At 34.1% G+C, this 23,115-nt stretch overlaps 1 protein-coding gene across 1 annotated transcript in view; it reads left to right on the top strand.

Annotated features, from left to right (window-relative positions):
* LOC118749465 (synaptotagmin-5-like) overlaps positions 1-18,047 on the top strand; it is a 159,200-nt gene extending 141,153 nt beyond the window's left edge. Inside the window, 1 exon segment of the mRNA XM_036484266.1 lies at positions 17,085-18,047. Coding sequence (XP_036340159.1) covers positions 17,085-17,263 — 179 coding nt within the window. The 3' untranslated portion in view covers positions 17,264-18,047.
* The last annotated feature ends 5,068 nt before the right edge of the window (positions 18,048-23,115 follow it).

The following is a 23,115-nucleotide window of genomic DNA, read 5'->3' as shown; positions in this document are numbered from 1 at the left end:
AATAACATTACTTTTTTCCAATTCGGGTATTTTTGACTTCGTTTTATCAAATATGTTTTTTAATGTATTTGTAGGTTTGTGGGCTATTTTGTTTTATTTATTTGCCATAATAAATGAAAATGAGGTACAAAATACACTGGACGCACTGAATTCTTTTCACAGGAATATAAAATTCACAATAGAATTAGAGGACAACGGAAAATTAACTTATCTAGACTCCATAATAATCAGACAAGGAAACCAATTAAAATTAAGGTGGTATAAGAAACCAACATCATCAGGACGAATCATCAATTTTAATTCTAAACACCCCAAACCGATGATAATGAATACAGCAATGGCCTGTATACGACGAATGTTGGAGATATCGGACGAAACTTACCACAAAGAGATGGAGAAAGAGATTCGATCATTATTAAAAAACAATGATTTCCCGGACAATATCATAAGTACATTATTAAAAAGATCAAAATTGCAATTCAGTAAGCATAGCTCAGAAAATCCTACAATATTTAAATCATTAACTTATGTCCCTCATCTGTCAGAACGCCTGGCTAAATCAGACTGCTACAACAAAGGAAAAATAAAAATAGCCCACAAACCTACAAATACATTAAAAAACATATTTAATAAAACGAAGTCAAAAATACCCGAATTGGAAATAAGTGATGTTATTTATAAAATCCCTTGTAAAGGTAAAAACAACGAGTCATGTAACAGCCTATATGTAGGAACCACAAAATTAAAAACTAGATTAGCACAACAGAAATCGGATTTGAAACAATGTCAGCTTACAAATATTAAAAAACAGCACTCATGGCCCACTGTGCAGCTAGCGGCCACTCACCGAATTTCAACGACGCTGCGATTCTACAACAAGAACAACACTACAATAAGCGCTTTACCTTAATTTCTGAACACATTGAAAACGACGAGCTACGGGCCACAGCTTCCAGTTTGTTATCTTCATTATCTAAACGCTTTGTCGATGGCGACATGATTTTTTTGAACGCGGCAGCGACATCATGAATTTGTATGAGTTTGACATAAAAGAAGAGGAAGAACCTTATCTGTCGCCGGAAAAATAGAAATAGATCTAATCTGGCCACAACCACAGCCGTCGCGTAGCCCGGTCGTCGCCAAAATAATTATCTACATAAGAGTACGTGTTAAAATAATTTGACAGCTGTAGTCCGTAGCTCGTCGTTTTCATTGTGTTCGGGCTATTAGAAATGTTACATATAATAAACACACCGGCAAACATAAGACTGAACTACAAAACGGACACTGAAAACTGCGCTCACTTGTACAGACACTTGCTTACAAACAAATCGACAGTACCAAACTCCACGTCAAACAGTGCGGACGTGTAAATTAATGTATGTATATATTTTCTTTTTAATTATTGTTTTTGGAATTTGTGTTTACGTATATTTTATGTTTCACATGTTTGTCAATAGTTGCCCTGAGGACGGTTACCGAAGCGTAACCGAAATATATCGGAAATAAACACCAAGAAACTTGTGTTTTCATAAAAGAATTTTTAAAATTGACCTCGAGCCGGCAAAACACTAAATTATGAAATATATCAAGGTATCTATATTTATTGTTGTGTTTAGGGATTTTAGTGTTCTTGAAATTCATTGAATTATCGATATGTATAAAATTATCGAAATTCATCGACAAACTGGAATGTATCGGTTATATTCCAAGTCCTGCCAACGACCTTCAAAGATATAAAAAATTTAAGTTTAGGTTAAGTTCGAAAGCAGGAGGCTTTCCGGCAAGTAATTTTGTACATTATAAGTTAAGCGACGGGCATAGTAACAAAACCTCTCCAAAGGTCTTAAAAAACTAGAAGAACAGTCGAATTTCGACAGTGGCTGGCACTCTAGTCTATATATTAATACGCTAACATAAATTTTGCCTCCGTTGGCGATTCTACCGAACCAATTTCAAAACCAAGAACACCGTTGGAAAGGCATTTTTCGGTAGATGAGCAGAGTTTTTATGGTTTCACAATTGGTTGAAAATTACCGTCGTTTAAACATTTTCGAATTGTGTATACATGTCGCTGCAACATGTTCAATTTGACATGTTTCGCCTGTTGTTTCACTACACATTTGAAATTAAGCTTTGAAATAAAGATAAATATGAAGATCTTCATCTTCATCAAATAAATGATAACGATGAAGTCAAAAAGAAAGAAGGCAAAAGTGAAGATAAAGACGAAAATGAAGAAAATGACAGATACATAAGAATTAGGGTAACTAAAAGGGTAAGAACATTTCTTGAATTTATGAAGTGAAACTTCTTTAGCGGCAGTTGGTTGGTTGGGAATAAATTGTCAATTTCAATGGGAATAATGCACATGGAAATAGTTCTCAGCGGTTTAGCGGTTTGAGAATAAAAACAAAAACAAAGATACCTAGAGGTACAGGCAAAAACGAAGATCAAAGTAAATTTAAACACTTTAAGGTAAAGGTGAAGAGGAATATGCAAGAATAAAGATAAGTATGAAGAAAAGGATGAGGATGAAGATCGATATTGTTATCGATATAAAACTCGATATTTTTATCGATATAATAATCGATATTGCTATCGATAAAATAATCGATATTGTTGTCGATACTGTTATTGATTAAATAACCGCTATTTCAATCGATATAATAATCGATATTGTTATCTATACAATAATGGATATTGTTATCGGCATAATAATCGATTAAATAACTGATTTTGTTATCGATTTAGTCATTTATATTGTTAACGATATGTACAATAATCGATACTGAAGATTGTTGTATTTATCGATGAATTCATTGATTTTACAATGGTTGTATTTTTCTATCTTTATGGATATTGTTATCGGTATTTTTATCGACAGGGCTATCGATATACTAATCGGAACATGGAATGTGATCACATTACATGGCAACACATCACATGATATTGCATCACATAATATGATATCACATCACACGATATCACGTGACATGACATTATATGATATTACACACATTATATGGCATGACTTCACATGACTTGACATCACATTATCTGACATCGTATGACATGACATGGCATTACATGACGTGGCATCACATGATATGACATCATATGGTATGACATCAGAGGATGTGACAACACATGACATGACATCCTATCACATCACATAAAATCACGTCACATCTTATCACGTCATCGCACCTCATCTCATCTACGTGAATAGAAAAAGAAAAGGATATAAGCAAAGATGTGAAAGATAAAAGCAAAGATGAAAACCAAGGTAAAGTTACCGATTTCAAAACCAAAAACACCGTTGGAAAGGTAATTTTCTGTAGATGAGGAGAGTTTTTATAGTTTCAAAATTGGTTGAAAATCGTCGTTTAAAAATTTCCATATTTGTGTATGGTTATTTTTGCAACCTGTACAATTTAAGCTGTTTCGCATTTTGTTTTACTTCGTATTTGAAATTAAACTTTGAAATAAAGATAAATATGAAGATGAAGAAACAAGTGATAACGATGAAGACAAAAAAAGGCAAAAGTGAAGATAAAGACGAAAATTGAGATAAAGGCGAAAATTGAGACAATGAGAAATACATAAGAATTAGGTTAACAGAGGCGAAATTTTCCGATAGGAATCGAAATAAATCAGCCATAAAGGTTACTGAAATTTATCGAATCATCGAAGTTTATTATCGCAACGTATCGAATTATTCCAACTGATCAATGTTTACTGAGTTGTCGAAATTTATAGACACAGAAACTTAGTTGTCCAAATTTACGGATAGCTATCGAGCTATAAAAACGTGTGGGATTAACGAAATTTGTCAAGTTAAAGAAATGTATCAAGTTATCGATATTTATTGAATTATCATTATTTATATACTTAACGAAATTTATCGAGGTGTCGTAATGCATGGAGTTCTTTCAACTTACAGAGTTATCGATAATTATTGATCTACTGAAATTGGTTGGTTCAACGAATCGAAGTTTATGGAATTTTCAAAATATATCGATTTATCGAAATTTCAAGGTTATATAAGCTTATCGACATATCACTGCCTATCGAATTTAATCGCCTTAACAAAGTGTAACGAGTTATCAAAATGTTTAGATAGTTTTCGAAAAATGTGGAGATGTCAAAAGTAAAAATTTATAAAGGCATCCAAAGTTTTTACATTTTTGAGTTATCGAAATTTATCGAGCCATCGAATTTGACAGTTATCGAAATTGGTCGAGTTAACGAATTTTGTTGAGTTACCGGATTTTAGTGTTTTTGAAATTCATCGAACTATCGATATGTATCAAATCAATAATATTTACCGATAACGTGAAAGGTATCGGGTCAATTCTTAGTCCTGCTGAAGTCCAAAGACCTTCTAAGATAAAAAAATTTTAGTTTCGTTTTAGTTCCAACGCAGAAGATGTTCCGGTAGGTTAATTTGTACCGTATAAGTTTTGGTACGTGTTAAGTTAGAAACCCTCTCCAAGGCTCCTAAAAACTAGAAAAACTGTCAAATTTTGACAGTAACTGGCCCTCTAGTAAATTATTAAAGTATGAGTATAAATTGTCATGGGTTAAAAATGTTTTTTTCTTAACCTTATTTAAGAGGGCTGCCATATGTTTTAGAAATTAAATTTAACTTGAATTAGGGGAATTAGATATACAATTCAAATATGTATCGTGTACGTGTGTCGGTCGAAAAAGGTTCAATAAGGTTTTTGTTCTACAATATTATGAATAGGGTTGCTACCCGTTTTAAAATTGCAATTTAATTAAAGTATACATAAGTTAAATGAAATATTAAGACATGACGTGAAACGAGGGTCGTAAGATATCCCTAGTTTGAATATTAATAATATTGAAGAGGGTTGCCACCTGTTTAAAAAGGTAAACTCAAATTAATTAATAAGTTAAAGCAATTATTAAAAAAATATGGGTATCAAAATCGCGGTATCCAAACATACAAACGAAATATTCGCTTTGATTTTTCGAAAGCCAACTTTAAAAAACTGATTAAAGAATTGTCTAAATTGTCGCGGCCTATATACAAAGAAAAAGTTGAGCAAAGCGTTGCACATTTTAATTTTACTGTACATCAATTATTTGAAAAGTATGTGCCTAAACGCATGTATGTTCCTGAAGAACAAACACAATTATGGTTCACTAAAGAACTGAGAAATTGAAAAACAGAAAGTCACGTTATCTTAGATTACATAAATAACCGGTTTACACTCATACTATGTAAAATACTCACTATTGCGTCACAACTTCTTTGAATTAAACAAAAAGTGTTATAAAGCTTACTTGTGTAAAATCAAACGACGTATAATATATAACCCCAAATCATTTTATGATTTCGTAAACTCCAAGCGAAATGTACGTGGGTTTCCTTCCGCCATGAAGTATCAAAATACCGTCTCTAGTGATAATCAAACAACTTCTAACATGTTCGCATAGTTTGTTAAATCCAATTACTCCATCAACTCCCCCCTACTTTGACAATCATTTTAAACTCTGAAAAGTCCAATTAACTCAATACATACCCCAATAATATCTCCCGATAATGCATTAGTTTACCTGAAGTCCTTAGAGCAGTCTTTTAGTTATGGTCCTGATGAGGTCTTATAAATTGTGCTGATTATATCTATGAGCCATGTTTAATTTGTCTCTTAAAGCAGGCATCTTTCCAACTGTATGGAAGGAATCGTTCATAACCCCGCTACATAAAAGCGGTAGCAAGTCCTCGGTGTAGACTATCAGCGCAAAGCTAAGCTCTCTGCAATTCCTAAATTATTTGAAGCAATTATTAAAAATCAGTTGACGCATTCTATCTCCTCTACCATTTCATACTGTCAACATGGGTTTTGCAAAGGCAAATCAACTTCAACAAATTTACTTGAGTTCACAACCTATAGAAAGCGTTTAGTGAAAACAAAAATGTGATTGATATATATACCGACTTCAGTAAAGCATTTGACAAAGCATGCCACACGTTGCTCATCTATAAACTTGATTTTCTTGGCCTTCAACCTAATTTTCTACGTTGGATCTCTTCATACCTCTATGATGGATCACAAAGGGTTATGTTTAAAAATACTATTTCTGACGTCATTGATGTTACTGAAGGAGTCCGGCAAGGTAACCACCTAGGCCCGATTCTGTTCTTGCTTTTTATAAACGATATTTCTACAGATATAAAATTTTCAAAAATTTTAATGTACGCGGATGATGTGAAACTTTATAAATCGTACGTATCAAGCAAAGAAAAGCCTTTGCTACAGCAGACTTAAACAGCGTGGCTAACGGTACTATGTTAACCGTATGCCTCTAAATCTGGAAACATGTAAAGTAATGTACTTCTCGCGAAGAGCTGTTCAGCCAGTTTCTTATACAATAAATAACCATAATTTGCAACAGGTATAAAATTTTGTGGACCTTGGTATCACAATCACAGTCAACAAGGCTAAAGGTGTACTTGCATTTGTGAAACGACGCACATAGGGGTATTTAGCCGATTTATGCGGCCAAAATTATTTTTATGAATATAGAATTGTAAATGTTTAAAATCAAGTAGGTTAAAACATTAACAGAGTTGCCACCTGTTAAAAAAATTTGTTCAATTTTTTATATGAATTGCTGCAATATGGGTATCAATGAAAATGGGTTTGAAAAGGCTTTATCTCTAAAGAACCTTCCAGGGTTTAAAAAATCAAATTCAACTTTATTTGAAGGAATTAAATAATTCAAATATGTATCACAGGATAGGTAAGAAATGGGTGTATTCGAGGTGCAATTAATGCGGCAGTTTTACTCTTTTATGAAAGAGTATCACGTTCTACGCGAAAATTTGGACGTATAAGATTTTGACAATCAGTTACTCATCATTGGCAAATCAAAAGCAACATAAACATTTGCGCAATTTCTGCAACATTTTAGAAAAGTTGAAGTTGAGCTTCAGCAACATGTCATCAGGAAAGCAACAAGTCTGCAATATTGCGGTAATTATTACGTAACTCGAACGCACCCATTGTAATAAAACTACATTTTTGTAATAATAACAGTCTTATTTATTGTTAAGAGAATATTGTAAGCATTAACTTGGAGTAAATTAGCATCCTAAATTACTGAAATATCGGAGTTTTCGTATTTTCAACGCATTGCTTTTCCATACCAAGTGCACCGAGTTTGGTACAAATTGATAAATCGGTTACCGAGATATACATTTGTGGTCAAAAGTGCGCGGCGCCACGCCCATTATACAAAAATTTATAATTTTCATTAATGCTAAGAGGTTATTCCAAGAATCGGTTTAGAGTGAATTAGCTTCAGTAGTTATTGATTTATCGCAGTTTTCGCGTTTCTGTAAATCACCGTTATATGGGAAGTGGGCGTGGTTATCGCCCGATTTCAAGAATTTTTAGCAGTTATGTTAGATATAGCCTAAGCAAGGCTCATACCGAGTTTGGTACGGATTAGTGAAGTGGATACTGATATACAGCATTTCATCATAAGTGGGCGGGGCCACACCTATTTTCTAAAACTTTAATAATAATCCTATTTTGTTCCAAAATTTTAGTTTACATACTAATTTTTAACAATTCGGATACAATATTTACTGAAATATCGTAGATTTATTTTAATTTAAACGCTTGTATATCCAAAACTATTTCTTTAATCATCACTTATATAACACCAATGTAAAGGAAAACAAATGTTTATTCCGAAATATATAACATAGTTGGGTTCGCCTTACATTCCCGCAGATTTCTAGCAACAGGACCGAAAGGTCCAAGAAAACATGCGGCCTCAAATTCATCTAAAAAGTTTAATTTTAGTGTTAAAATAAATCTAAAGTAGTGTTACTATATACTAGTCGCGTTTTTAGATTTTTCCTTAATACATTTTCTAAGTTAAGAAATACCACTTATCTGCCATTTTCTGCGGGCAGTCTTTTCACACTATATTAGCCAAATTTCTAAGCTTTCAATTGAACAAAGAATAATAACGGGATCTCTCCCGGGGGTACAACAAATTCCTTAATATTCACAAAAATTAACAAAAAAATACTCGTTGAAAACCGCTGTTTTCGTTACATTTAAATTGAACTTTTGCTTAATAAAATTATTAAAAAAAAATTACCCTTAAATGCATTATTACGGTCTGTATGCGGAGCCATCACTACTTTTTAAGAATATAATGCAGTAGTCAAAATATTAACTTAAAACCGTCACGATCTTTCTAGAGAGCGAAAATTTATTTATAAGCAGCGTTAGAATATTCTGTTTCCGGTCAACGGTGAGCGTTCGCTGTGCAAGTTAGAAAAGTGAGGGGGACTGGGAAATGTTATTTGGAATGTTCTCTATCAAATGTGACTAATTTTTTAAGTTTTCTCCAAAATTTTATCAAATTGGTGTTTGGCCGCCTAAATCGTTCAAATACCCCTATGTGCGACGGTCAAAAGAATTTAGTGACCCTTACATCACTAAAACCCTGTTTACAACATTAGTTAGAACGATTCTGGAATACGGTTTGGTGGTTTGGAATCCAAGGTATCAAATTTACTCAGACAAGATAGAATCAATTCAAAAACAATTCCTACTTTTTGCGTTGGGATTCTCTATATAACCTTCCACCTTATACGAGCCGATTAAAACTTATTAATCTTCCTACACTTTCCAGCCGCAGGCAAATGCTTGGTACAATTTTTATAGTTAAATTACTAACAGGCTCAATTTCAAGTTCGCTTCTTCTGGGTGAAGTTAGCCTTAATGTTCCCTCCCGTGTATTAAGACACTTTTATCCCCTATTTTTGAAAACTTGTAAAACTAATTTTGAATTACACGAGCCACTCCGTTGCTTATGCCAGGATTTTAACTCTAATTCCAGCGTATTTGATATATCTGATTCGCTTTTCAGCATTAAGAAAGCGATTCTATCCTCTCTTAATAAATGAATCATTAACAGAAAGACATAAAATCAGCTGCTGAATTTAGTTCTGTAGCTGAATAGTTTTAGATCTCGACACTTAACAAACTTCTGCCTATCGTGACACGGCGCAAAAAATTCAGGGTAAAAACCGTTGGGATTATTATTATTATGAAATGAAATGGGTTTAAAAGGGTTTTATTTCTCAATTGTATTTAGGAGCCTTGTCATGTATTTAAAAAAATAAAGTTTAACTTAATTCATCAGGCACATGAAATGTGTAGGTATCCCAATATCAGACGCAAGAGATTTCTTTATTTTGTAACTATATTTAGGAGGGGTTCCAGCTGTTTCAGAAGTCTTAGCTAACTTATGCACAAATCCGAAGACAAAAATAATGCGAAGAGGAGCACGAACACGAAGAAGTACACTAATACGGCGACCTAGGCTAATATAAAGAGTAATAAAAACTTCTGCAGTATGAAAGGAAATAAAAATGAATCGTATTGGTGATACAAGTCATGGCATATGTATGTATATTTAAAAGCTGATGGTACATATGATTGAAATTAATGTGGATCGCTTCTCTATTGCTAAGTGCTAATATTTTGCACTTCATATTGATTTATTAAATTCAATTCAATACAATTAAAACGAGTATTTCATGTACCGTTTTTAACTTCACTTTGATCTTAATAATATCTCGTATTCTACGTTTAAGTTTAGCGGAATTTTACGATATTTCGGGCAAAATCGGGAAATTTCATTGTCGAAATCGGGGAATCGTCAAAAATGAGTTTGCTACCATGATGCCTACATATCGTCCCGCTTCCCGCATCGTCCCGTAATGCTTCGTGTTGCAATATTTTGTAGCCTGAATCTGCAAAAAACCATAAACTTTACAATAAGGTAGGGGGCGCACAGTGTGCTTTTTGAACACTCCATGCGAATTAAGCGTAGCGCTTTCGACAGAAGCAATATTGTGATATGAAACAAAATGGTTTTAAAAGCTTTTTTTATTCCCCTTCACGGAAAAATACTGCCATTGGCCCACAATTACTCCTTTACCCTAAAAGAATTGGTCAGAAATAGTCTTCTTCGAAAAAAAAATGCAAAATCCACCGGATTTTTTCCAAAAATGTGTTTGTATGTCTTATTACACCAATATTATAGCTTTTGAGACGAGAAAGACGATTTCACTGTGGCGCGTTCCAATTTTTGCTCTTTATTATCTTTTTTTTTTGAGTAAGGGAAAGATATCTGAGCTAATTTGGAATCCCGTGGGATCCGTTGTTGAGTTGTGGAAAGTAGACACGTTCAGTTCATTTGAATCAATAATTGTATAGTACCTGGGAAACCTTTGCGAACCATTTTCGTTTAAGTACCAAGAATTTATGACCTTTTTTATTTGTATGTTTTTTATACCTTTCATGAGCATGAAATGGTATTATAACTTTGGTCAGATGTTTGTAAGTACCAGAACAAGAAGAGATAGACCCATTAAAATGTATAATTAAATGATCAGAACGTCGAGCTGAGTCGATTTAGCCATGTCCGTCTGTCCGTCTGTCTGTTTGTCTGTCCGTCTGTTTGTATGCAATCTAGTCTCTCAGTTTTCGAGATATCCGGATGAAATTTGGTACGTGGGTGTATTTTTATATTGTATTAATCATTTGTCGGAACCCGAAGAATCGGACCAATATAACATATAGCTCCCATACAACTGATTGTTCAGATATGAGATTTTTCGTTATAACTTCTCCATTTATGCAGCTAAGAACATGAAATTTTGCAATACTTCCACCCATTATCAACAGAGAACTTAGAGTGAAAATTACAAAGATCGGGTCACTATAACCTATAGCTCCCGTACTACTGATTGTTCAGATATAAGATTTTTCGTTATAACTCCTCCATTTAGGTAGCTAGTAACATGTAATTTTGAACTGTTGTCACTCATTATCGGAAGAATACTTTCAGAGAAATTGGCGAAGATCGGGTCACTATAACCTATAGCATCCATACAACTGATTGTTCAGATATGAGATTTTTTGCCAAAACTTCTCCATTTATGCAGCTAGGAACATGAAAATTCTCACCGTTTTCACTCATTATTAACAGAATATTTACAGTGAAAATAACAAAGATAGGGTCACTGTAACATATATCTCCCATTCAACTGATTGTTCAGTTATGAGAATTTTCGTTATGCCTCCTCGATTTATGCAGCTAGGAACATGAAATTTTGCAATACTTCCAACGATTATCAACAGAATTCTTACAGTGAAAATAACAAAGATCGGGTCACTTTTACATATAGCTCCCATACAACTGATTGTTCAGATATTTATTTATTTATTTAATCACACACGACAACCAATAGTTATATTTACAATGTATGATATCTTACAACCTAAAGTTACATGTAATTACAAATCTATATAAAATAAAAAATTAAAACAAAATAAAATAATAAAAATGAAAAGTAGGGGTAAAAGTTATATAAAATGAAAAGAGAAGAAAGATGGAGAGGAAGGAGACATGAAGCGATGTCAAGACCCTTAGTATTCATTTGGCAAAATGACGCATTAGTTCGCTAATCGCTGCGGGCAGGGTATTCCAAAGACGGATTGAGAAAATAAAAAACTGACGTTGAGATACTAAGCACGTAAATTTAGTATTGCATATAGCAAGAGATCGGGAAGATTTGGTGAATTGTAATCTATATGAGATTCTTTGTTATAATTTCGAAATATATGCAGCTAGAAACATGATATTTTGCACTATTTTCACTTATTATCGATAGATAGTCTACAGTAAAATTAACAAAGATCGGGTCACTGTAACTTATATATTGCCTCCATATAACTGATTGTTCAGATATGGGGTTTCAATGCAAAACTAATTTATTTGGACAGCTAAAACCGATAAATTTCGTAAGCTATTGTATAAATAATAATACAAAGTCTACTGAGAAAATTGTCAAAATCTATGCTGTATAAGCCTTATCTCGTATACCACTAATTATTCCTATACCAGTTTTTGCGATATATCTCCTTTATGTAGGAAGCTAGACCCATTAAATTGTGTTACCGGTTTACATACCGATCACACAGCAGTGAAAATCACTTAGATTGGTGCTATATAAGTTATATCTTCCATCTCTCTGATTGTTTAGATAAGATTTTGTATATATGTAACTCCTCTATCTATGTGTGCTGTGAATATATACGTTTTTTAAAACGCAGTTATCTGTTATAGTAAAGTTTTCAGATGTTCATGAAAGGTATGAAGCCTTCGGCATAGCCGAAGACAGCGCTACTCTTACTTGTTTTACTATAGGATGAACTATGTTTTAACAAGAAATTTGCGGAAAGAATTAAATTCAACCATTTTGCTGAGCTTGAAGCCGGTTTTAATAAAAATTATGGTGGGAAAATAACAATAGTTTTACAAATGGCAGAAATTATAGCTGCTATTTCGGAGATCACCACATCACCTCTAGACGAATCTGCCGTAAATATCGGTTGGTCTCACGGGCAGTCGTTATCGCATAAAATAAATGAGAACGAACAGTGATTAGTATATACAGTTGCCAGATGTAGTGATTTTATCAGTACAGTACTGATTTTACAACTCTTGTACTGATTTTATTCATTTCTTCAATCAGTACGCAATTCAAACAAAATACTTTAGGATTTTCTTAAGGTTTTTACATAACGCTGGGCAGTGTTGCCACTTCGGCCTTTTTCAGGCTAAATTTAGCTTTTTTTGAATGCATTTAGCCTCAAAATAAGTGATTTAGCTTTTAGCTTTTTTTTAAGCTTTTTCTTAATTTCATTTGGCCTTTTCTAGCCGTTTTTCTTTTTTCTTACTTAAGTTCTTTATTGAATCGATATTTAGAAAATAATATATATATCATAAAAAAATGTGTTATGGTAACTCTAAAAATAGTAATAGATAAATAGATATCACAGAAAAATTTGTTTATGGTAACTCTGAAAATAGTAAGCACAAAAAAGTTATCGACTATCGTACAGCACAAACCGGTTTGCATATTACTATTAGTTAGCATTTTTTAACTGGGTGGCATCGGAAAAGAGCTGTGCTTTGTACTACGAATTTTTTAATTTTAACCTCAACCAATGGATAGGTAAATTTCACTAGATCTCAAATTGTATTGTCTCTTTTAATGGTTTTTTTGTTGAAGATATTTGACGAAGCGATCGGTTGATGAAATTTCGCATGAAAGTAGCGCCAGTGATTTTGATTGTGAAATACATACATATGTCTACTTTATAAAATTGAAATTTTCAGAGCAACTACAACGCTAAAAGTAAATCCTTTAAATTTTTGTATCATGGTTATGTACATATAAAGATTTATGCCAAATTGTTATGTTTGAAACTCAATAAATTTGAAAAAGAAAGCAAAAAATTATTTTTTGTTTTTAGCTTTTTTTTAGCTCGAAAAAAAATAATTGCCTTTTTTAGCCTTTTTTGGAGACAATCTAGCTTTTTTCTTCAAAATATTCTGGCAACACTGACGCTGGGACTTCCTTAACCTGTACTGTAAAAAGTAAAAAGAAAATAATTTAATTATAGTTGACATGTTTCAAATATTGTTTGATATGCCCAAGAAATTAATACAACAGCAAGTAATTTTTAGCAAACAAAAAAACCGACATAAAAAAATGTATATATATATACATATTTCATGATCCACTGATCGGATCTAAACCAGATTAGTATGGGACCACCTCTGAGACACTACCTTTCCGATGCAAAAAATCGGTTGACGTGGTCCAAAGTTATGCTATTAAGTTAGGATAACCTCCTCCTTTTTTAGAAGTAGGTTAAAAATATCAATCGTTTTATGGGCATATCGACGGGTCGTTACGTACCAGTTGCGATAATATGAGGGAGCTTAAATTTTTTTAAAATAAGGCTGACGTTGTTTTGTCGAGTGCTGTTAGTTATCTATGTAGAAACTAACTTTCATTTTAATAATAACAAATTTGAACATTGAAATGGCTTTTGCCTATAACTTACAGTTCTTTTTCACAATTTACTGATATTGTAAACGAGTTTTGCATACAAGATATAGAGTTAGATACTCTTTTAGCGAATTCTTAGTCTGTAAAAGTCTTTGCTTAGTTGAAAAAATTAATTTAAGCCATGAGGAATTACAGATGAAGTCCCTAAATAGTAGTATTTTACCACAGTTTGAAAAAATATGTAATTTTGTTTTTTTTTTTCAATACCACACTCAAACAAAGCAACTGAGAGGATCTTAAGTATAAAGTTTGCTTCCTGGCGCAAAGAGTGAAACCGACTTTTGATTAAAATTTTTTAAAGAGAACTGCAAATTAAAAGTAAGTTTAAAATGAATTGTATAGAATTCTTTGGCTACTGGAAATGACCTCATTATGACTATTCAAAAATGTCATAAATATAAAATAATTTATTGGCTTCTGTGTATAATGATGTGTACACTGTACACTCATGTTAAAGTGCATAACACTTTTATTTTTTATAAACTATATTTTATATAAAATATTGTTAAATATTAATATTGTTATAAAATATTTTTAAAAACTAGCACTCTAGCGTTTTAAAGTATTATCTGTTACTTACATTCATAATTTTGCTTTGAATAAAAATGTACTGAAAAGTACTGATTTTTTTAGCATGAAAAAGTCCAACGTACTGATTTCGCGCATAAAAAATCTGGCAACCCTATTAGTATATTACATACATGATAGTCAACTCATTTATTCAGTGGTTTACATGTACATATGGATATGTAGCTATGCTTATGTAATTGAAAAATTCAAATGAAGTTCACTTACGTTTATTTTACAAAGTAGCTGGCTGACTTACGTGGTGTCTGCTGCTGCAGCTGGAGTCCTCCTTTGGCCATCACAAAATTGGAATGGACGAGCGAAATTTAGTCCTTTTCCACCGAACCTGCTGTTCAGCAAATTCTATGTTTCTTAATGAAACGAAAACAGTTGGTTCGGTGGACTATTGGAAGGGTGACCGTTATGTGCTTAAAATGATTTTTAAGATGACTTTTACTTAGAAGCGCGGCCACTCAGTAGGAAATTAATGACTTTAGGCTACTGGCCTAAACATCCTCATTAGACTTCTTCATCGGCGTTACTGGGATATGAACCAGCGACTTGGGATTACAAAACCAGCGGTCTACCCCCTGAGTTAAGTTCGCCACGAAAACTGTTGTTGCTTTTTCCACTTTTTCATATGTCAACCGAACTAAAATCAGGCGAAGCTATCTAGACTCGATCATGTGGTTGTTGCTTTTTTAGTTAATTTCTATTTTTTGTTAGAATTTTTACTTGGAGGCTTGCTCGTCCTTAAATACTTGTTTTTTGCTATTAATTGATCTAATAACAAATCATATTCAATAATTTTGTTGAGATTGAGGCCGTTTGTAATGAAAAATTATTGTGGAAAAACAACGATAGTTTTACAAATGGTAGAAGTTATAGCTGCCATTTCGGAGATCACCACATCTCATCAAAATTCTTCTTCAAATTTTGTGCGGGACTGCTAAAATTATTATCTTTTTCTTATGTTATTTAATCGTGAATTTACATATCGTCATTTAAATTATTATTTTGTGTGCCCATTTCAGGACAGGACAGGTCTTAAAACTCCTCTTGTCATCCTGGCTCAGGTATTAATGCAATACTTTTGTATGGGAATTGCATTTAAATGGTATATAAAGTGATGTATGTAAGCAGCATTTTATGTTATGAGAGCTAGTTTTGTCAAATGAAATGCCATATTTTTACTGAAACCACATTTTTTATTGCACCATGGAATATGTTATATTTTTATAAAAAAAAAAATTATGATTAAGTTCTATACATTATTATATTTTAAGACGTCCACCAAAATATTTCGGAAAAATATTAAGATTTAAGTGAGCTGGACAGATTTGAAAATACCTCCAAAAATGGAGATTCTTATGAATAAAAATAGTTTCTTAAAGAAATTTTTTGAAAAAGTCCCCTCAGATGACAAAACAAGTAAGGCTTAAAAAATCTGCATAAAAATATTTAAAAATCTTTTCAACGGAATCGTACCAATGAGATTTTTGATGCTGTTTGCTTTTTTCAAAGATGTGTTTTTACTATTTTCAAAGATTGATTTACGAAAAACTTAAATAACTGGGTCAAAACTATTCCGATTTAGACTTATGGGATCTCAGTGGAAAGGTAGTTTCCCACTCTTTTTATTTCTATGCAAAAAAGTCATTCGTCTCCCAATTTTTTTTCAAATACCAACATATCTTAACTCAACTTTGAATGATGTTCGTTCATCCTACCTTTCTCTTTCATCCTTTGAATGACCTTATTAGCAAAGAAATAAAAAAGGTGAGAAAGTACTTTTCAAATGATACCTCACAAGTCTAAATCGGAAGAGTTTAGGTTCAGTTATTCAAGTTTTTCTTATACCAATCTTTGAAAAAAGTTAAAAAACAGCATCACAAATCCCATTATTACGATTCCGCTCAAACTTTTTTTTTAATTTTTTTTTAATATTTTTATGTAAATTTTTTAAACTTACACCGTTTTGTCATTTGAGAGGATTTTTTAAAAAAAAATCTTTAAGAAACTATTTTTATTAATAAAAAACTCCATTTTTGGAGGTATTTTCAAATCAGTCCAGCTCGCTTAAATCTTAATATTTTTCCGAAATATTTTGGTGGACGTCTTAAAATATAATAGATTTTATAATTCCAATGGAAAAACTATATCGATTTATTTTTTTTTTGTATTAGGAGTGATGCAGTCTACTGTACATACATATTTGTATATCGTAACCTTAATGCACAAAGCCCTAAGCAACACTTTTTTCGAAACTGCGTTTTTCACAGATAGGGTAGGGGTGTTAAAATATACCTTCAGCAAAAATTTTAAAGTGTTAGTACCAAAAACAACGAAATTACATGCCACTTTTTAAAAAGCCCTACCTGTTTTTGATACTCTTTTTATAATGTTTTTTTGCTTCTCCTGTAAAATAAAAAAAATTTTGGTTAGGGCCGTTGTGAATTAATATGTATATTATAGTTAATGTATGTACATATAATATTTTCTCTATTCTTGCATTTTTAAATAGGTTCGAGCGAAATTCTTGGACGTGCCATTATTGGTAACTCTACAGAAGTACGTCCTGATGAACGTATATTTTTCGAAGAAATGTTTCGTTCCAAAAATTCAATCGCACAGTGGGTACCTCTACAAGAGACCAGCAACATGCGTTCCAATGTAGCCAATGCAACAACCAATGTTAACTAAATCCTTGATAACATCCTGATGTAAAATTGGATTTTAAGTTCACAGCGCCAGAGCTTTTTTTAATTTTGCAGAGAATTAACTTTGAACTGTTCTGAGACAGTAGAAATTTAACTGCTGGAGAATAACAGGTTTATTCTGCGAACAGAAATTTTTTAACCGGTAAATAAAGTTCCTGTAAATTTTTAAACCGGTGCTTGGCTTCACCATGTCCGCGGGAAAAGCTGTCAAGCTTTCTATATTAAATGTATACAAAGCGTGAAAGAGCTTTGCCCGCGGGCAGCCCGTGCCCACCAGCATTTCACATCCTTTTCGCATTCTGTACACTCTTGTAACCGGTAAATTTTGTTATAGTCCTTTAACTGAATTGCTTAATATTTTGATTGCATTACCAACGCATATAGAATCGCGGTGACAAGAAGGGGTAACATTTTTGGTAGCAAAAGTTTCCGGTTAGAAAATCCTTGGTAATGAGCAGAATAAACCTGTAATAATTGTATGTTTGTTAATTAGTTGAGGCTAGTTCGGTTTACAGGATTTAGTCATATATTACTGAAGATATTGCAAATGTGTATATGGAAACGAGGCATTTTGAATACATCCTGTAAACCGGGCGAGCAAAGGAACAGAGGGTAAATTAGTAGGTATGTATATTATTTTTTTCTCCAGTTCTCTTGGCAAACAATTTGCCTTATATGTATACTAAATATCAGAGTTGGGCATTATTCGAATAAATTGTTATTTAGATAATTATTCGAATAAAATTTTATCCGTAATATAATTATTCGCAGATAACTTATTCACGAATAAATTACTCGTGAATAAATTGCTTGCGGATAATTTATTTATTTATTATTTCAAATAACGAATAAAAACTCATTTTTAACACATTGAGCCACTTTTTACTTTTATTTCGTCTGTCAAGGATTGTGAGTTAGCTGAATTCTGTTTACTATTTTATCAAGAATACTAGCCCATTCCCTCTGGTTTCGCGGCCCCTGATAAGATTTTTTGCGTTGGCCAATGCAAGAATAGCGTTGAAACCCAAATATGGGTAAAGTAAAAATTCTTAATTTAGGTTGAACAACTAAAGAGCAGAACCCTTCTCACACATATTTCTGCCAAAAAAATAGCGCTCTGATGCTATATGCAAGAAAAAATTCCTTTCAATATCATGAGCTTTACCGATGGTCTTATTTCCACTTGTGAGATCTTTTCTAAGCGTGCGTAATCTTCTTCTATGATCTTGCAACTACAACATTGGTCCGATGCGTCGACCTCCAGTCTTATGTCATGTGGGCCAACAAAAGTTCTTATAAGGAAGCTGAAGAGCACAGATGTGCGTTTTCTATTATAGGAGAGCCACAAATCCTCGATGTAAAATTTGGCCATTGATATACCAACAGTATGTGGTCGAAACTTTCCTTGCTGATTCGCCACTTTTAAAATATCCAAGAGCTGGTTTCCTTGAGTCTTACTGCTGCAGCAATGGCCGCCCGAGCAATTTCATCAAGCGGAGATAGATGCAAGGTCGCATTTAGGGTGTATGACGACGTGAGACATCGTAAATTCGTATAATAGAAACATAAAAAACAAAGTAGTCCAGACTAATGATTTCGACTGCAGCACCATTATGAATTGAAACCTGATTGTACAATAAATAGGGATTTTCTAAATAACTCAACTGCAGCGCCACCTAGCGGGTCCATTTTTCGCATAAGTATTTTTCGTCATGCAGGAAGAACACATTTTGAATTTGAACGAAATCAGTTCATAAATACGGCTTTTATAAATAACTCGGATCCATCGCCACAAAGGAGTTTTCTAGTAGCCTTTAATAGGACTTTATGCGTATGGAATAACCTCCGAAAATTTGATTTAAATCTATCCAGGGGTTTAAGTTAAATCGCAACAACGAAAACGGTTATCATTTTATACATAAATATATGTACATGTATATGTATATACATAAATTACTTGTTTTATTATTATTTTATTCGTTATTCGAATAATTAGTGAAGATAATAATTATTCGAATAACGAATAAAATAATTTATCCGTCATTCGAATAATTTTTTTTTGAATAAACAAAATTATTTATTATTTACGAATAACAAGAAAAACAGTTTATCCATTTGTTATTCGTCATTCGAATAAATTTTGCCCAACTCTGCTAAATATTAACATCCTCAGATTTTTAAGTGTACCTATTTGTGTAGTAGATTAATAGAGTTGAAATATCACGATGAAATACATATATGTTTGTATGGGAAAAGGTAATGTATGGTAATGTATAAGTTCATGTATTACTCTTATAGTCTGCACATTACATCGTACATGAATCTAAAGATTCTACATAAACACAGTCAACGTCCTACGAATGTAATGTGAGGCGTGTCGCTTTGAAAATCGATAAATACATAAGTAAAGCAAACCAACTATAGTGTTCGAAGCGCAGGATTTAAACCCGCCGCAACATGTTTCCATTCTGCTAGAACCAGGGACGTGAACCGGATGAAAAATTTTGTCGGTTCGGTTCAACGGTTCGAACCGTTTTTGCACTTTTGGATTGGTTCGTCAAAGCGGTTTTTTGGTCTTTGAACCGGGGTTTAGGTTCGGTTCAACGGTTCGAAAAACAAACAAGTAATAAAGTCTAAGTTCGGGCGGAGCCGAACATTAAATACCCGGCGCAAGTATTAAATATATGATTTTCACCTTTCCGAAAACCACCCCAACATGGTATACCGGGGTGTATCAATTTTGAGTAATTTAGCGTCCTTAAATTTCGAAATATTGAAGTGTCAAGCATTTCTGAAATTTACCGTTATATGAAAAGTGGCCTCAGTTTTAGTCTGATTTCAATAATTTTCAACGTTTTGCTTTTATTTGGCAAGCGCAATAGCCATACGGAGTTTAGTATAAATTGGTAGACCGGTTACTGAGATACATATATGTGATCATAAGTGGGCGGTGCCACGCCCGTTTTCCAAAATTTTATCATAAACAAGTGCGCTCGGGTATAAAAAATAACGCGCAAGTTTAAGCGTCAAGTGCAACAACGCGCAAGGGTAAGGGTCAAGTGTCTGTCAAATGAGATGGGTTGCCATTACATTTGATATTGTCACATGGTAAACAAACATGGTAGGTATTACCATGTTTAACAAAAAAAAAAGTGGGTACATTTATCTATTAAAACTTAGTTGAAAGAACCTTTAAACCTTTATGGAAAGTGGTTCGGTTTTCGGTTCGGATCAAACATTTGTGGAAAATTTCGGTTCGGTTAATGGTTCAGTTAATTAATAGAAAAAAGTGGTTTTCCGGTTCAAAACCGGTTCGGTTCAAAACCGGTTCACGTCCCTGGCTACAACTACCTTTGACATACATCTTCTTCTTCTTCTTATTTGGCGTTGTATTTTGGCCGAGTTCAACAAAGCACGCTGGTCGATTCTCTTCTGTGCCAACTGATGCCGATTGGAAATCCCAAGTGAAGCCAAGTCCTTCTCCACCTGGTGTTTCCATCGCAGTGGGGGCCTCCCTCTTCCTCTTCTACCACCAGGGGGTTCCGAGTTGAATACTTTGAGAGCTGGGGCATCGATGTCCATTTAAACAACATGGCCAAGCCAGCGGAGTCGCTGTATTTTAATTCGCTGCATTATGTCCACGTCGTTGTAAAGCTAATACAGCTCATCGTTCCATCGTCTGCGGTAGTCGCCGTCGCCAACGCGTAAAGGCCCGTAAATCTTTCGCAATATCTTTCTCTCGAACACTCCAAGAGCCGCCTGCCTCATCGGACGTTGTCATTTTCCATACTTCTGCGCCATATATCATATGATGAGTGACTTAGAGAGTGTGGTTTTCGTACGTCGAGAGAGGACTTTACTCCTGAATTTCCTACCCAGTCCAAAGTAGCACTTGTTGGCAAGAGTTATTCTGCGTTGGATTTCCATGCTGACATTATAATCGGTGTTAATGCTGGTTCCCAAGTAAACGAAATTCTCCACTTTCTCGAAATTATAACTGTCAACAGTGACGTGGGTGCCAAGGCGCGCTTGGCTTCCTTATCCAACTTGAAAAAGGCAGAACAGACTTCGCGGTTTGTGCTACCTGTGATGTCGATTACATCGCAATAAGCCAGCAATTGCACGCTCTTGTAGTAAATTGTTCCTGGGCGGTTCAGTTCTGCAGCTCCTGTTATCTTCTCTAGCACCAGATTAGGGAAGTCTCACGAAAGGGAGTCGCCCTGTCTGAAACCCCGTTTGGTAGCGAATGGCTCGGAGAGTTCTTTCCCAATTCTGACGGAGCTAGTGGTATTGCTCAACGTCATTTTACACAGCCGTATGAGATTTGAGGGGATGCCAAATTCAGACATAACGGCGTATAGGCAACTCCTTTTAGTGCTGTCGAAAGCGGCTTTAACGTCGACAAATAGGTAGTAAGTGATTTGGCGTATTGTGAATATCTGGTCAATGGTGAATTTGCCAGGTCTAAAGCCACACTGATAAGGCCCAATCAGTTCATTGACGGTGCACTTCAGTCTTTCATACAATACGCTCGATAAGACCTTGTAAACTATGCTTAGAAGGCTGATCCCCCGGTAGTTGGCGCGAATGGCGGGACGCCTTTCTTGTGTATTGGGCGGAGCACTCGTAAATTCCAGTCGTCGGGCATGCGTTCATCTGACCACATTCTGCATAAGAGTTGATGTACGTACCTTATAAACTCCTCGCCGCCGTACTTGAATAGCTCAGCTGGCAGGCTGTCAGCTCCAGAAGCTTTGGGGTTTTTCAGCCGCGCTATTGCTATTCGTACCTCGTCATAGTCAGGCGGTGGAACATCGACTCCATCATCATCGACTGCGGCCTCGGGATCTCCTTCTCACAACTTTCCGTGCTACTACCATTCAGTAGGGCGGAGAAGTGTTCCCTTCATAATTTAAGTACGCTCTGAACATTGGTTATTAGGTCGCCATTGTTGTTCTTACAGGAGTACGCCCTTCCTTCCGTAAGTCGCCTAATGGTCTGATTATGCATACTTCGCATAACTTCGCACAACTTCGCATAAACTTCAAACTGTAATTTCGTATGTACTTTGTATGTATTCCATTACCCAGAAATTATCAGAACTTTTAAGAACTTAACGATCTGTTGAGTTTAGATTTTGCTTCACATTTTCTTTAGTTACTTTTTTAGTGCACTGGTACAAATGGTTGTGCGAAGTAAAATTTTCGGGCATTCTTCGCACTCACGTATTTCGGTCTCTCTTCTTATTGCGGTAAATACGTATCGCGTCCTTCTTCAGTTCCCTATAACGGTCCCACATGACTCGTGTTGCGGCCGATCGCAGTGTTGCCCTTTGACATACAAATGTATTATTAAAAAAAGCTCGCTTGCGATTTTTTTAAGATTCTTGTTTTCATGTTTACATTCAATCATAATCGACAAACTTTCCTTAATAAAAAAATTTTATGAATTACCCATTTTCCCACTGGGTATGTGTCCTAGATATGTAGATACCAAGGCATATTGAACAGGTAGTATCAGTAGAGTTGATTTGATTTTTTAATTATTTGGTCTCTAAAGTGTCAAATTTTTAAACTTCTTCTCACAGAAGTTCTTAAATTTCAAAATCTATATGCATGTGGAACCTTTTTCCATACAAAACAAGCGATTTAATAGCAGCTTTTGGAACGTTCACCGAACTCAGCAGCACAAAATCTGATTACTGGGCCTTGCAAAAGATGGATCAATGTTTCGAGAATCAAACATATTTACTAAGGCCCACTTGGAGAACATCCAGAGTTAAATTGTTATATCCCTAAACCAGACAATGTCTTGCAGCATTGAAAACTGGCCCAG

The sequence above is a fragment of the Rhagoletis pomonella genome, unplaced genomic scaffold (assembly GCF_013731165.1).
Source record: "Rhagoletis pomonella isolate Grant_MI unplaced genomic scaffold, Rhpom_1.0 Rhpom_scaffold_00016, whole genome shotgun sequence".
Lineage (NCBI taxonomy): Eukaryota > Metazoa > Arthropoda > Insecta > Diptera > Tephritidae > Rhagoletis > Rhagoletis pomonella.
The sequence above is the reverse complement of the archived record's forward strand: the minus strand, read 5'-3'. Positions and strand labels throughout refer to the sequence as shown.